The sequence below is a fragment of the Lemur catta genome, chromosome 3, assembly GCF_020740605.2.
Source record: "Lemur catta isolate mLemCat1 chromosome 3, mLemCat1.pri, whole genome shotgun sequence".
NCBI classification, from domain to species: domain Eukaryota; kingdom Metazoa; phylum Chordata; class Mammalia; order Primates; family Lemuridae; genus Lemur; species Lemur catta.
This window is the reverse complement of record NC_059130.1, coordinates 89,218,979-89,233,088: the sequence shown is the minus strand read 5'-3', so window position 1 is coordinate 89,233,088 and position 14,110 is coordinate 89,218,979. Positions and strand designations below refer to the sequence as shown.

Here is a 14,110-nt window from a genome sequence, read left to right as displayed (position 1 = left end):
GTATTACTGGACGATTGAAGAAACATTTTTCCCAAGGTCGTGCTATTCCTCCCACACTGCCTGGGCCAAGTTCTGGCTGTGAACAGGTACAAGGAGCTGTGGGTGCCATGTGGGAAGAGGCGGCCCCCAGCCCTAGTCCTGCTGCCCCATCTGTGATGGATAGCAATGCCTGCCTTGCCCATCTTGGTGAGAAACACAGAGGGCAGCACTGGGAAGTCACTTTGGAAAGTGGAAAGTACTGTGTGAACAGTGGGATCTGTGGGAATGTGCTACAGAAAATTCATGGCAGTGAGGTGGTAAAAGATGGTCCAGACCCCACCAGGGCAGCAGAGGAGGACAGTGCCTCTACAGGCATTCACTGGTAGTGTTCCACATGTTTGCTTGCTTGGTAACACTGGAGGATATATCCCAGTGGGGACTAGATTACCATGCTGGCCTACAAAAGCCTGTATGACTCATTACACAATAATATTTAGTAAGTACTAAGTTCTAGGTATGTGCTAGACGCATTAAATATATTATCTCAGTTCTTTACAATAACCCATCAAAGAAGAATCATCCCCCTTTTATCAGTAAAGAAATTGAGACTTATCAAGATCAAATTACTCACCCAAGGTCACACAGCTGGTGAGTACTAGAGCTGACCCACAGTCAGGGATCATAAGTGTGATGCCATAGTAAGTGTCATTCTTGTAGAGGGTGGGGGGACTGTGCACAGCAGGGCTGGGGAGAGCTGGGGAGTTGGGAGGGACTGCAGATCTTCCATGGAGGTCATCTGTAAATCAGCCATTCATGGTCACTCACCTTTGGGATGCCCTTACCCAGAGAGAGGAGTGGCCTTTTCACTCCCAGCTCTTTCTGAGCCCCACAGTGAGGTCAGTGCTGGCCTAAAAATGCCAGTCTTCTCTTCCGAGATTCTGGGTGAATGAAGCGAGCAGGATCCCAACTGTCTGCAGCCCAGGGCTTCTCTAGGGTGCTGGCTCCAGTGTTGGAAGTGCTGAGCTCTAGGCCACTAGCTCAGGGGGGCCAACATGCCAGCAATGCCTGACCCTCCGCAGGGTCTGAAAGTTGGCAGTTTTTTTAGACATATTTCAGCCTATCAAAGGGCCTAACACCTGTCGTCTTTCAGTTAGAATTGAATAAATGTATGAGGAAACTTGAAATGTTTAGATCCTGGGACAAGGATTTGGATATTGAATATAGAAAGATTCTTTTCTGTCCCTTTTGTCTACTCCAAATCCTAAAGGTTTCGTGGACAGAGGGCTAAGAGAACAATAGACTTAAGGTTCCAAATGGAGGAGAAAAACTAAGCAGGAATTAGCTTGGTAGAGAATGCTTGAGGTACTGTTCACCTTTGGGATTTTGGGTCCTCTCTGGGGAATCTGTCATCGTAATTCTCCCTGGTTGAGTTTGTCAGAATCATGTTTGGGGAAAATGGTTTTGGTTGTGTCACTGACTTTTCAGTGCCAGCTCCTTTTCCCTAGCAGGGTCTGTCCCCAGCCTGCTCCCTCTGTACCCCAGCTCTGGCTGCCCAGAACTAATGAGAATCAAGGTCATTACTGCCCATCGTGCATTTACTGGGTGCCATTATGGCTTTACTGCACTAAGCCCTCAGCCTTCATCACGTCATTTGTCCTCATGACAGAGGATAGCTATTATCAAGCTACCATTTCCTGACCTCATCACCATCGGCCTAACCTCAGCTCCGTCTTCTTCCTGGCCCTTTTCACCTTTGATTAGTCTCTCCCTCCTCTGCATTTCAGCTACACTCCATACATAGCCCTAGCATAGTGCACATTTTGTGGCATTGTGATAATCAGTCTGTATGTTTACTCATCCATTCTTCTGTTCAACTCATATTTATAGAGTACCTTCCGTGTGGTCTCTATGGCCTTCTTTGGACCTGAAGGTCCTTTAGAGCAAGAGACCAGGCCTTGTTCTTACTGTATCCCCAGAACACAGCACTGTGCCTGGCTCCTACTAGATCCTCAGGAAATGTTTGCTGAGAGAAGGCCTCTAAGTGATGTGTAGTCCTAGAACAATCTTCTTTCAGTTCTTCCAACCCCAAATACTGGAGAATGGGAAATCTGTCCCTTAGCTCTTAGCTTGGTGGGAAAATACAGGTAAGATTCTAGGTGCTTGACTCTCAGTGATCCACCTTAGTAGAGAAACAAAGCGGCAGTTAACCCCAAAAAGCCAGTAATGTCAGCATCAGTCATCATGAGCTGTGGGTGTTCATTCATTTTTTCAGTAGATGTTGAGCACCCCGAAAGTATCAGGCTGTATGCTGGGAGCTAGAGCCACAGAGATGAATGAGACACACACAAGTACAACTCAGGACCTAAAGAGATCATCAGACTAGGTGAAGAAGTGGTGAATTAAGGTCAGAATGGGTGAAGTACCATGCTTCATTGAGACCACCACTAGGGAGACTTTTCGGAGGAGGTGAGATCAGAGAAAGCTGTCTAGAGAAGATGGCATTTGAGTTGAGCCCTGAAGAGGAGTAGAATTTGGACTTATGGAAGTAGGTGGAAAAAATTTCCCCATGAGCAAAGGCATAGATGTGGGAGGTTGTGTTTGTGGGGAGCACTAAAGTCATTTAGATAATTAATTTGTCAGTAATTGGCAGGAGTGAGACAAAGGTGACCCTCGTTACCATAAGCACATCACTATAATGTTTTATTTCCTTCTCCCCAGTGCTCCTTCCTCCTGCCCAAAAAAATAGTTTTGCTAAGTTATATCATGAAAGCCTCTGTCCCTTAAAGGACAGAAGTAAGAGAAACTTCGGTGGAGTGAAGCCCTGTCCGGGCAGTCGTATGGGATTCTTGGTCCTGCAGCCCCATGCCCCAAATGCTCACACACGAGCTCTTCATGTGAAGGCCCCTCTGCCTCTAACCATGTTCTGGGAAGGAGCCTCCTGGGTCACCCATGAGTTTCTAGAAGATGTAGACACTGCAGGCAGCTGCCTTGCTCTATCAGCAGGAGGAGGCCAGAGAGGCAGATTAGTCACTCACATCATTTTATCTGTTGAGTCAACATCTATTTTTAGATTTGGAACCCATAAAGGGACCTGGCATCTCTGCCATAGAAAGGGAGAGAGTACCATGGATAAGGGGTCTGCTTATCCTTCATCCTCTTTGCTAGACTCAGTCTCTCCCCTTGAGGTCTCAGAGCAGGTCCACTTTGCTACTGGAGGTTTAGTTCTTAAGTCAAAGATCCAGTTTAACATGTGCAATTCTTTTTCACACATACTTTTGTATACGTGCACACATAGGCACACACACGCTCTCACCCTTACAATCTTAACAGCTCATGTGAATTGGTTATGTGGAATAAATGAAAAATGTTAAGGCATTATAGGTCCCTTCCTGTCCAATGTTGTCAGATGTGCTCTGAAATGACTGTTTTCATCATCTATTCTGAGCCATAACCACCCCAGAAATAGCTTTAGCAGGAAAGTGCTTTTGTTAGACTAGCTGTAAATTATATTTCAAATGTCTGATGTTGTTTTCTTAAAAAATAAATAAATAAGTAAATGAAAGTCTAAAATTAATGACTGCTGGGGTTTGCTTTGCTTATGTGTACTGCTACAGATTTGGCTTCTTGCAGATGGAATTTCAGATCTGTTTACACTTCTGTGTTAGCTTTTTGGGGGAAAAAAAGCAGTTGAGCGATCTGGGAGGACAAATTTACAAAGTCGAACTTATTATAACCATCGGTGAGGCTCTCTTCTCTCTCTCACTGCCCTTTCCCTTCCTCCTTTCTACCGTGCCCCCGTTTTGTTTGTTGTGGTTTTATCTGCCCTGCCTCAAAGTTAGAGGCAACCCGGTCCTTGCAGATGTGACGGCAAGGTCACATATCCAGTTTCGCAAGCAGATGTTCATTCAGCCCTATTTCACCAGCACTTTGTCATTCAGTGAGAGCAGACCTCAGGGGAACAGATTGGAGCAACACAAAGGATGGCACATAAAAAATCTTACAGAGAACCTGATCGCTTTTATGTATTCAAGAAGAAGGGGATGGGGGTAGGGAGGGTGGCAAGGAGAGAAATGTGCAGAGCAGAATTTTATGGGGTTTTTTTTGGTTTATTCAAAGATTATTATGTGTTGGATACAGTAAATCATCTATACACCCACATCCAGGAGGTAAATCTTCAGAACTCCATGCGTGGGTAGCTCTGCATTTAACAGCTGCCATACAGTAGCTATTTTGTTCTGCACTTAGAGACCCTTATCTGTGCATTTGTTTTAAGTTATCATCAACTCTCCTCTTGTTCCTCTACTGCTGTTCTCCTGGTTCTCATTACTATTACAAGAGTAGCTAAAAATCTGAACTACTGAGTGATTTAAACTGACACCATGAGTTGTGACGGTAGATGAGGGGCTGTCATCTTGCCTGTTGACTCAGTCTCTACTCTGAAGGTGATTGCCTGTAATGGATTTAGCTCCTCTTGCCTTTCCTAGGTCTCATATGCCCGTCCAAGCTCTGCCTCAATCAGGGATGCTAACCTCTATGTTAGCGGCCTTCCCAAAACCATGACCCAGAAGGAACTGGAGCAGCTTTTCTCGCAATACGGCCGTATCATCACCTCACGAATCCTGGTTGATCAAGTCACAGGTTAAGTGTTTCTTTGTAATTTCTCCCTTGTATCTCAATATCACCAGCCAGCATGCCCTGTTACCTATAAGAACAGAAGGCTAATGGTTGCTTACGGCAGAGGATATAGGTCATGAATAGACAGATGTTCGACTTGGGAGAAAGGCTTCTTATTCTTCCCAAATTTAAAATGGGCCGTCTTGGGAGGTAGAAGTTCTCCATCACAGATTACTTGTTTGAGCAGCAGCTAAACGACTTGGCAGGGTTATAAAGAGGATTCAGGCATCAGGTTGAGAGTGACTATATGACCTTCAAAGACTCTTTCAGCCCTCAACCAAGTAGCATTACTTTTGTATGTGTAAACAACCTGTGTATATAGCTGTAGCTCCAGTTCATAGCATTATCAAGTTAGAAGGAACCTCAAACTGCCCCATTTCACACGAGACAAATCTTTACTGAAGCTGGCTCTGTGCCAGACACTGTGCAGAGGGATGCCAGAGACAAAGGATGAAGGAGGCACAGTCCCCACCCTTACGCGACTCCAGTGTGACAAGTGTCTGCTGGGGGCTGTCAAGTCTGCCCCCCGCTGACCCCGCCATAAGAGCTCAGGAGGTGTGTTACGCCTGGTGGGAATTGTTGGGAAGGCTCCATGGAAGAGGCAATGTTTGAATGGGGTTTAGGAGGATGATTTGAAGCTATCTGGCAAAAAAGAGGGATAGAACATTCTAGGTAGAGAGGACATCATATCCCAAGGCATGGAATCGAGGAAGAACACAACTTGTTCAAGGAGTGTCAGGCAGTTCAGAGTGGCTGGTGTGAGGCTCAATAGTGTATTTTGGGCCAGATTGCCAGGGCCATTGAATGCTGTGCCAAGAGGTCAGGACTTTATCTGTATGCAGCAGGAAGCCCTGGAAGGGGATTTTATGGGTTTTGTTTGTTATTCTGTTTGGAATGGGGGCAGTGAAGAATAGGTACCACACACAAGGTAAAAATTTTAAAAGGTACAAAAGAGTTATAGAAGATGTTTTTAAAAAGCATAATGTGGTCAGAGTTTGCTTTTCAAATATATTACTTACTTGCTAGGTGTGAAGGACACATGCAGGACTAGAAACTGGACGATGGGTGATCAGTTACAGTAACTTATGGGAGATGAGACCTGAGCAGGGCAGTAGTGGAGGGCTAGAGGGGACAGACCCAAGAGATCCATAAGTTCTGTTGTTGGAGGCATCTGTCTAAAGCCATGGTGGCAGAAACGCAGGTAGACATATCATTGATAGGTGAGAGAGATTCAGGGAGCTAGGCTCAGCCCTGACCCCACAGGTGGGCTGACTCCCCACACGGTGTGCATGGGGCCCAGTCCATCTCTTCCTGCAGATGTTTAGCGGTTTGGTTTGTTCACTGTTTTACAAAGTCTCTTTCTCTTTCCCCAGGAGTGTCTAGAGGAGTGGGATTCATTCGCTTTGATAAGAGGATCGAAGCAGAAGAAGCCATCAAAGGGCTGAATGGCCAGAAGCCCAGCGGTGCTACGGAACCGATTACTGTGAAGTTTGCCAACAATCCCAGCCAGAAGTCCAGCCAGGCCCTGCTCTCCCAACTCTACCAGTCCCCCAACCGGCGCTACCCCGGCCCACTTCACCACCAGGCTCAGAGGTTCAGGTAGGTACGTCCACAGAGAAAGGAGCCCTGCTACAGAGGTTCAGAGCTGGGCAAGGGCCTAGAGAAGTGCATGGTTCTGAAGGATGGGGCAAGGGTAAGAGCCTTGGCCCCCAGGAATCACTGTGCAAAACTCCCCGTGAGCCTCAGTTTCCACTCCTGTAAGATGAAACGATTGGACCAAGTGCTTTTCCAACCCCCCTTTCAGTTTACCACTGTCAGTGTGCAGTAGAGACAAAATTACTGCATTTAACCGAACAAGAAGATTCAGTTTCAACAAGAGTTAATCACAGATAAGTGACCACATTCAGCAAATTAGACTTAAAGGCTGGACAGTGGCTTTTAATAAAATCAAAGAATAGACCAGGAGGCAGATCCTTGCCAGAGGAAGTGGTTTTTCCTGTCCTCTTTTCCTTCAGCAGGTAACACTGTTGGGTTCAGGGAAAGGGGGAGTCTCTTTGGTGTTAACTTGACTCTGTTAAGTCACACTCTGGGAAAACAAGGAGGAAGATTTTTTCCAAATTTCAGGCAACTAAACGACAGTAAGCTCCTGGCGCAGTGGGGCATTTCCCTTCTTCTCCTGAGACTTGACAAGTTTCTCTCCACGAAGCCAGTATGACCTTGAAGGACCTTTATTGTACAAGAGATAAGAATGTTTTTTACCTGCCCATAATAAATTCTAAATAATTATTTTATTCCACCTGTGTCCCAACTTCCCTTTAATGAAAGGATTTTTCTCCTTGTCAAACTTCGCATAGGAAAATAGCAGGTATTTCTGTCTAGGGTAGTATGGTCCATCTGCCTGCCATAAGGAGAAAAATCGGCCTCTTTAGTGTCCTCCCATGCCCCGTGAATTTGAAATGGTTAATGATTTCATGAAGAGTGCCAGTCATCTAATTTTTATTTTGTGTGAGGGCACATGCAGTATTTATGTAAAAAGCCTCTCCAGCAGGCTTCTAATGGTGGAAACTATGGTTACTTCTGCCCCATGGTGTGACTAGCTTGTCCCCAAGTAAGGTACTGAACGTGAGGAAGATTATAACATAATGGTGGTTTGCTGGGAGGTGTTATCGGGCAGTAAATAGTAAGCTAATTTTTAAAAATCTCAACCCGAATACTCCCCCAGCCTCCCAAAGATGTGTGTGGTAAGAAGATTTAGTTAATGTAGCTAGGCTAACAGAAAAGATCCGTCCTGGTGCTTATTGTGTGCGCATGTATTGTTAATCTGGAATAGAGACCTTTGTTCACAAGTTTAATTATAGTAAAAGGTGAACAATTTAAGAAGCCTCCCCTTTTAACAATTTCACACACAATATAAAACAAAATCCACACAAATGTTCTGAGAGGTGGGGGTAGTAGGATTAATTCAGACCTTGAAAGAAAAGGAGATTCATTAGACACTTGCTTTAAACTCCAGCATTGACCTGAACATGAATTACTTGCTGTTGGAGGCAGAAAAGGGGAAAGTACCGGTGTGGATAGACTCCTAAGCAGTGGGGAAAGTTGTTGAGCTTTTCTTCTTTGAAAATGGAGCATTCTTATTAATAGTTCCATTGAGCGATCTTGCCATCTGTGAGGCATTAACCCAGAGACCCTCCTTCTCTTTGCAGGCTGGACAATTTGCTTAATATGGCCTATGGCGTAAAGAGGTAATTAAAACTCCACAGATTGCCAGATGTCCGTGTTGGCACAGACTGGGGCTAGAATTTTTTTTTTTTTAATTCACTAACTTTACTTTAAAAAAAAAAAAAAAAGAATCCTTCCTTTTTCTTCCACCAGCATGTCAAATTCTTAATTTTAATTTCAGACCTCAGTTGATTTTGTTTCTTTTAGGGCACACAAAGTGTATTTGTGTGTTTCACTTTTTCTTTTATTTGCAGGTGGGCTTCTCCTATGGTTCAGGTGCCACAGCTACCAAGCCCTTGACAATCCAGTCCTTTGAATGGCTCCCCCTAAGGGGGAAGACTACGACTCTTTGCTGGCTCGTTTTGCAAACTTGCAAAGCAACTGTTTTGCATTAGCAATGCCAATATTCAGTTAAGAGAGCAGGTTCCAGCAAATCGGAATTAGAACATTTTGCTAATCATAGTTGACAATCTTATGATTTTCAGTAGAAAAATTAGATTTTGGACTACCAGCTCTAGCCAAAGCATAAATAAATGCATGGATGGCATTCTAACTCCTGCCCCCACCTCAGTGTGCATTTCAGAGCACATCTTAAGAATGAAGTGTATCTGTGTGCACCTCAACCAGGGGTTTCTTTTGTTACAGGTTTTAACAGTAATTATAAATCCTCCCTTGGTTATATATGTATGTGTGTTTTAAACTTGCTGTTACTTTTCATTGAAAGCCTTTTGTGTGGGATTGGGGGCTCAAACAAAGTCAAGGCTTTTGGGGCTCTCTGAATGCAGTCACAAGGGTATTCCAGACCAAGTCTGAAATCTGAATCTTGGGAAGTTAGGTGTGTTATGTCACTGTGTCCATGAGAGTCCCATATGTGCTTTTGATAAGCTCCACTGCACTGCTAGGGATGTAGCGTCTTCGTCATCTTGCTCAGTAGAGCTGCACACTTTAATTCCCCTTCCTATAGTCAAGGGAAAGAGATGTGATCTTTAATAGTCCGCATCACACTCCCTGTACCAGGCAGTTCTTTCACCACTTGGCCATGCATGGTAAGTACCCTGACTCTGGGAACAGGCACACAGTAGAGGAAGTAACTTGACTGCAGACTTCACTATCAGACTGCCAGCCTCTCGAATCTCAATCCCAGCATCAGTGAGGATAACTGTGAATTATCTCCACATGTCTAGCACACTGTTTGCCTGTTCCCAGGCATTTTAAGTCTGTCCCATCCCTTTGCTCCTCTCTGACTTTAGTGAGGTAGCACCAAATGTTATGAAAAGAGTGATGCTTGTAACCTAGATGAGACCAGGGAAGATACAGCTGTGACATCCATGCTGACACCTCCTCCACTGCCCCACCCAGAATAGACATCACTAATTGATAACAGCATTCTCTTTTCGTATTGAACCCAGATTTGGATCTAGAATCCTTCCTACCAAAGTGCTCCAGGTAGCCATCACCAACTAGAGTAAAAGCTCTACTTGCAACCTCTTTGCTGGCCTTGATCTTGGCCTTATAATAAATACTTAGCCATTCTCTACATATAGACTAAAAGGGGTCAATTCACCTGGTTGGAGGAGAGAAGGTTGAGAAGACAGTCTTCAGAAATAACCCAGATAGCAATTCGACTTGGATTTGCCCTTCTAATATATGTACCATGATGTTTTTTAGTTTTGTCTTGTTGTTTTTTTTTTAAGCAAGAGGGAAGACTGACTTAGTGAATAATAGCAAAAAATAATGTCTATTTGGTTGTTATGTCTAGCATGTCTTCAGCAGCTATTTGATTATCTAAATTCTAGTTAGACACAGAACTATTCTTTAATAGGATTTTCAAATCTCCAAGAATATTTGCTTATTTTTAAAAACAACCCTAGCTCACACACTTTACCCCATGCTCTTCCCTAGTTTTTGTTTCCTCTCCTCCCATCCCCCCAAAATTAAACCCTGACTAAATGATAAGATGCTAGTCAGTGTACAGGGTCAAAAATCTCTGTATGAGTTCAGTCTGAAACAAAATATTAACAAATATTGTTTCTGCTGTAGGCACTAATAACCTAATTCTTTAATCTGATATATCCATCACAAATCACATGTGGATTTATTTTATCAGATGGTGAATAGAATCCGAAAGGTCATATTTTTATTTTCAGGATTACATGAAAACTGAGATTTCTAAGCTTAATACAAAAGCAGTTATAATAGGGCAAATAACAGTTTAATGTTTTTCTAGTGTTTAGTGATTCAGGATATATAAAGGCAGAATATATAAATCCACTTGAAGTCTTGCTCTAGTGATTCTCAGAAATAAATTACAGATAATATAGCCTCAAGGAGTGATACATCTTTATTATTATTGCTCAGGTTTTTTGGGAACCCTTTTGAATAAACGCTAAATGTGACATGAGCCACCCATCTGTTTAATAACAAGACATGCCTGTTCATTCTCACTTATCTCCATCCTCAATAATACCAAGAGATCTTTGACAACCACAGGTCAAGGGACTGCAAAGATGGTAGACTTGAGTGTTGCTAATGCTATACCCTAATCTGCCTTAAAAAAATAAAAATTCCCAGGCATTTACATCAACCAAAGTTATTTACTCATCCAATCAATAAATATTTATTGTTTTCTGTGTGTCACTATGTCTGAGAGATTGCCATATGTGCTCCACTGAATAAATGAATAGAGCCACAGAATGAATGAAATAGAGTCCCTTGCCCCAAGAGTTCACTGTGTATTGTGGGTATGGGGGCAGGGTAGGGTGAGGGTGGGATACTCTGTGAGCATATACTGTGGTAGAACGATGGTAGAGCCTTGCTCTGGGAGCCCTGGGCATCCCTGGTGGTTTTTAAGAATTGGCATCGGTCTTTCTCTCAGCATGTACGTGCCTTAGCCAGTCTAGCCATTCCCATAGAAGAAATGCCATAGACATTAGTTTTTACATTTTGGTTTTTAAACCCTGAAGACTCTCCAGCAAGCACTCACTCAGCCCTCTGCCCCGTGTCTGTGTCTGTGCATCTGTGTGTTATCCATGGTCAGACTGATGTCTGGACCAGTCCCCCCTTCTGCTTGTCCCCCCAGGTTCTCACCAATCACCATTGATGGAATGACAAGCCTTGTGGGAATGAACATCCCTGGTCACACAGGAACAGGCTGGTGCATCTTTGTCTACAACCTGTCCCCTGATTCTGATGAGAGTGTCCTCTGGCAGCTCTTTGGCCCCTTTGGAGCAGTGAACAACGTCAAGGTCATCCGTGACTTCAATACCAACAAGTGTAAGGGATTCGGCTTTGTCACCATGACCAACTATGATGAGGCGGCCATGGCCATCGCCAGCCTCAACGGGTACCGCCTGGGAGACAGAGTGTTGCAAGTTTCCTTTAAAACCAACAAAGCCCACAAGTCCTGAATTTCCTATTCTTACTTATTAAAATATATATATAAATATATACGAACAAAACACATGCGCGCGCACACACACACACATACACAAAAGAGAGAGAAACAAACTTTTCAAGGCTTATATTCAACCATGGACTTTATAAGCCAGTGTTGCCTAAGTATTAAAACATTGGATTATCCTGAGGTGTACCAGGAAAGGATTTTATAATGCTTAGAAAAAAAGAAAAAAAAACAAAAAAATACCTTTGATGCATTGAATGTTCTTTCATAGCTGTCGTTGTTGAATATAATATACATAGATAGCAATGTGCAGGGATTTTTACCCAGCCAGCTAACTTTACTACCTTCCTTGAAGGTGGGTCTTTTTAAGATGACCATTCGCTCATTTGAAGAAGAAAAACAAAAAACAAAAAAAAATAATAAAAATAAAACAATTTTTACAAAGTAAAGGAATTCAAAGAAAGGAAAAAAAGATTTTTCTTTTTTGTCAAAATGTTGATCCAATCAGATTGGTAAAAACCCCCACACAAATTAAAGAGGAATAATAAAAATTGCAAAAATGAAAAAAAAACTTTTGCAAATTTTTTTATTTTTCCTTTTTTCTTTTATATCATGTGAACTAAAACAGTCTTCTGTTAGGGGATGGGGCAAGGGGGATACCTGATGACATTAACAATTTAATAACATTAACATTGTTGCCAAAGAGGTGGTCTCTTTGCTGAAAATGGGTTTCAAGAAAAATCTATTTTTATAAAATATAAAGAATTTTTACAAGAGAATCTGGATTTGAGAAAAAAATATTTTGACTGGCTAATTTAGGGGAAATTGACAACTTTGTCGCGTTCATACTGCACTGGTAACTTTTTAGAGATCAAGATGTGTGTTTTAAACTGGATTCGTAGACTGTTTTTTGAAGGATGGGCTATAAACAGATGATCTTCATATCTTTTCATAGCATGTAATAATAATAATTAAAAAATTATTAATTACTAGGGGAAAGGAGTGTTCGTTCTACCCAGGGTACCACAGTTCCCCACAGTCAAAACCCAAAAGCAAGGAGATGAGTTGAAAGACAGTTTTTCTTTAAGTCATCAGTATGGGATGTCAGCAGAACAAAAATTAAAAAGATTAATTTTCCTTTTGATCTAAAACTTCCTTAGTTTGAGCAGTAGGTGCTACGAAATTATTTACATATCTTAGTATCATAGTTAAATGTAATGTGTTTAGGAGAGGAAAACAAAAGATACATTTGCTTTAAATTCATTAAGGAATTTTCAAATTCACTTTGTAGCCCATGCTGATAGAATTGGGCTGTGTTGGTACATTTGAAACACTGTTTATGTTGCTTGAAACACTTATTTATTTAATCGCCGATGTGATGATGCCTATGGCCGAGATCAAATATAGCTAGATTGGCTAGACTACTTATTTGTTTACTTAAACTGTGGGAAGAAGCATATTATTGTGTCATTCTGTTGTGTGTGTATGTGTATATACAATATAAATATATATATATAAAGTTATTTTTTCTTTGGGTTAATTTATTATAAGTTGTAACACTTGGCTAGTTTCGTTTGTATATGTCTTAAAATGTTTTCTTATGATATTTAAGTGACAGTTAAAGAGGTATCATGGTAACTTGTGTAGAACTATTGTTTGATATATTGTCATGTTTGTTGTGAATATTTTTTCTTACTGCACAGTAGAAAAATAAAAACAACTGGGTCTTTATTTTAATGTAATTCAGATTGGGGAAAACAAAACAGAGCTAAGGGAACAAAATGACTGAGGGAGCACTCTCCCACGTCCAGTGCACTGACCATTTTAGTATGTTTGTGCTTTGTACGGTTATATATTTAAAACAAAAACAAAACAAAAAAAATACAAGGGTTCATGCTCTTCCCTGGGTAATAGAAACAGTTGCTCGCTATGCATAATCTAGTTGATAGTTAAATTTGCTATTGCTTTTCTTGTCTTGTTATATAAAATCTTTTCAATACAAGTTTAGTCTTAATGGTAATAAAACGTTATGGTTATTTATAACTTGTGCTTATTTTGTGCATTTTTTCCCATGCTGAACCCACTAAGTGCATGTAGACAGGACTGTTGTTTTCACACTGAAGAGGCAAACTTTGTAGTAGTCGTCGTAGTGGTAGACAGATAATGAATACCAAGGCTGCATCATAGACTCCTCCTTTAAATTTTTTTTCTGTTTTTTTTCCTCTTTTTGGTTTTGGAAATAACACCAGATTTCAGTTCAGAGAACACTCGTTCAACATTCAGGGAAATCTTTTTACGTCACCTGCTATGAATGAACGCAGTTTGCTGGCAAAGTTTTGATGCATTTGCTAAGCATTAGTGGGAAAGGCATGCCAAAATCTCTTCTCTATAATGTGTTCAATCTTGGGGGGAAAAAAAAGGAAAAAAAATCTTAGGACCAGGCAGTTGTGTACTTTAGTTATAATGAATGACTTCATGTTAATCTCACTAGTTTAGATGATTTCTGAGGGAAAGTATTGTAAATGTTTTTTTTTTCCATAATCTTGTTGTGTTTGAATTATTTGTATTTTATCTGTCCAGACAATAAATGAAAGTGTGTAGAATGGATTTGAGCTTCCCAAATTTTTAAATGTGTTCATTCAAACCTTTTTTCTGTGGCATCTTCAGATTTCCCCAATATTTTTATCACTAAACCAGAAAAAAAGAAAAAAGTAGAGTAAAATTCTGTTTTGCAATTTACGTCAGTGTCTCAAAGTCACCTCGGTATTCAGAAGTCATTGCTCGGGTTCCATGCTACTAAAAGTGTGGTTCCCAGCTGGCAGTATCAGCATCATC

General features: G+C 41.6%; 1 protein-coding gene across 12 annotated transcripts in view; it reads left to right on the top strand.

Moving 5' to 3' along the window:
* ELAVL4 (ELAV like RNA binding protein 4) overlaps positions 1-13,897 on the top strand; it is a 141,277-nt gene extending 127,380 nt beyond the window's left edge. For 5 of the 12 annotated variants that reach the window (XM_045546451.1, XM_045546453.1, XM_045546446.1 and 2 more), the window contains exons 4-7: positions 4,464-4,617; positions 6,027-6,252; positions 7,860-7,898; positions 10,955-13,897. In XM_045546451.1, the coding sequence (XP_045402407.1) occupies positions 4,464-4,617; positions 6,027-6,252; positions 7,860-7,898; positions 10,955-11,282 (747 nt within the window). In that variant the 3' untranslated portion in view covers positions 11,283-13,897. Of the gene's footprint in view, positions 1-4,463; positions 4,618-6,026; positions 6,253-7,859; positions 7,899-8,295; positions 8,299-10,912 lie in introns of all 12 variants that reach the window. The other 7 variants (XM_045546448.1, XM_045546449.1, XM_045546447.1 and 4 more) reach the window with 5 other exon arrangements.
* Positions 13,898-14,110: the final 213 nt, after the last annotated feature.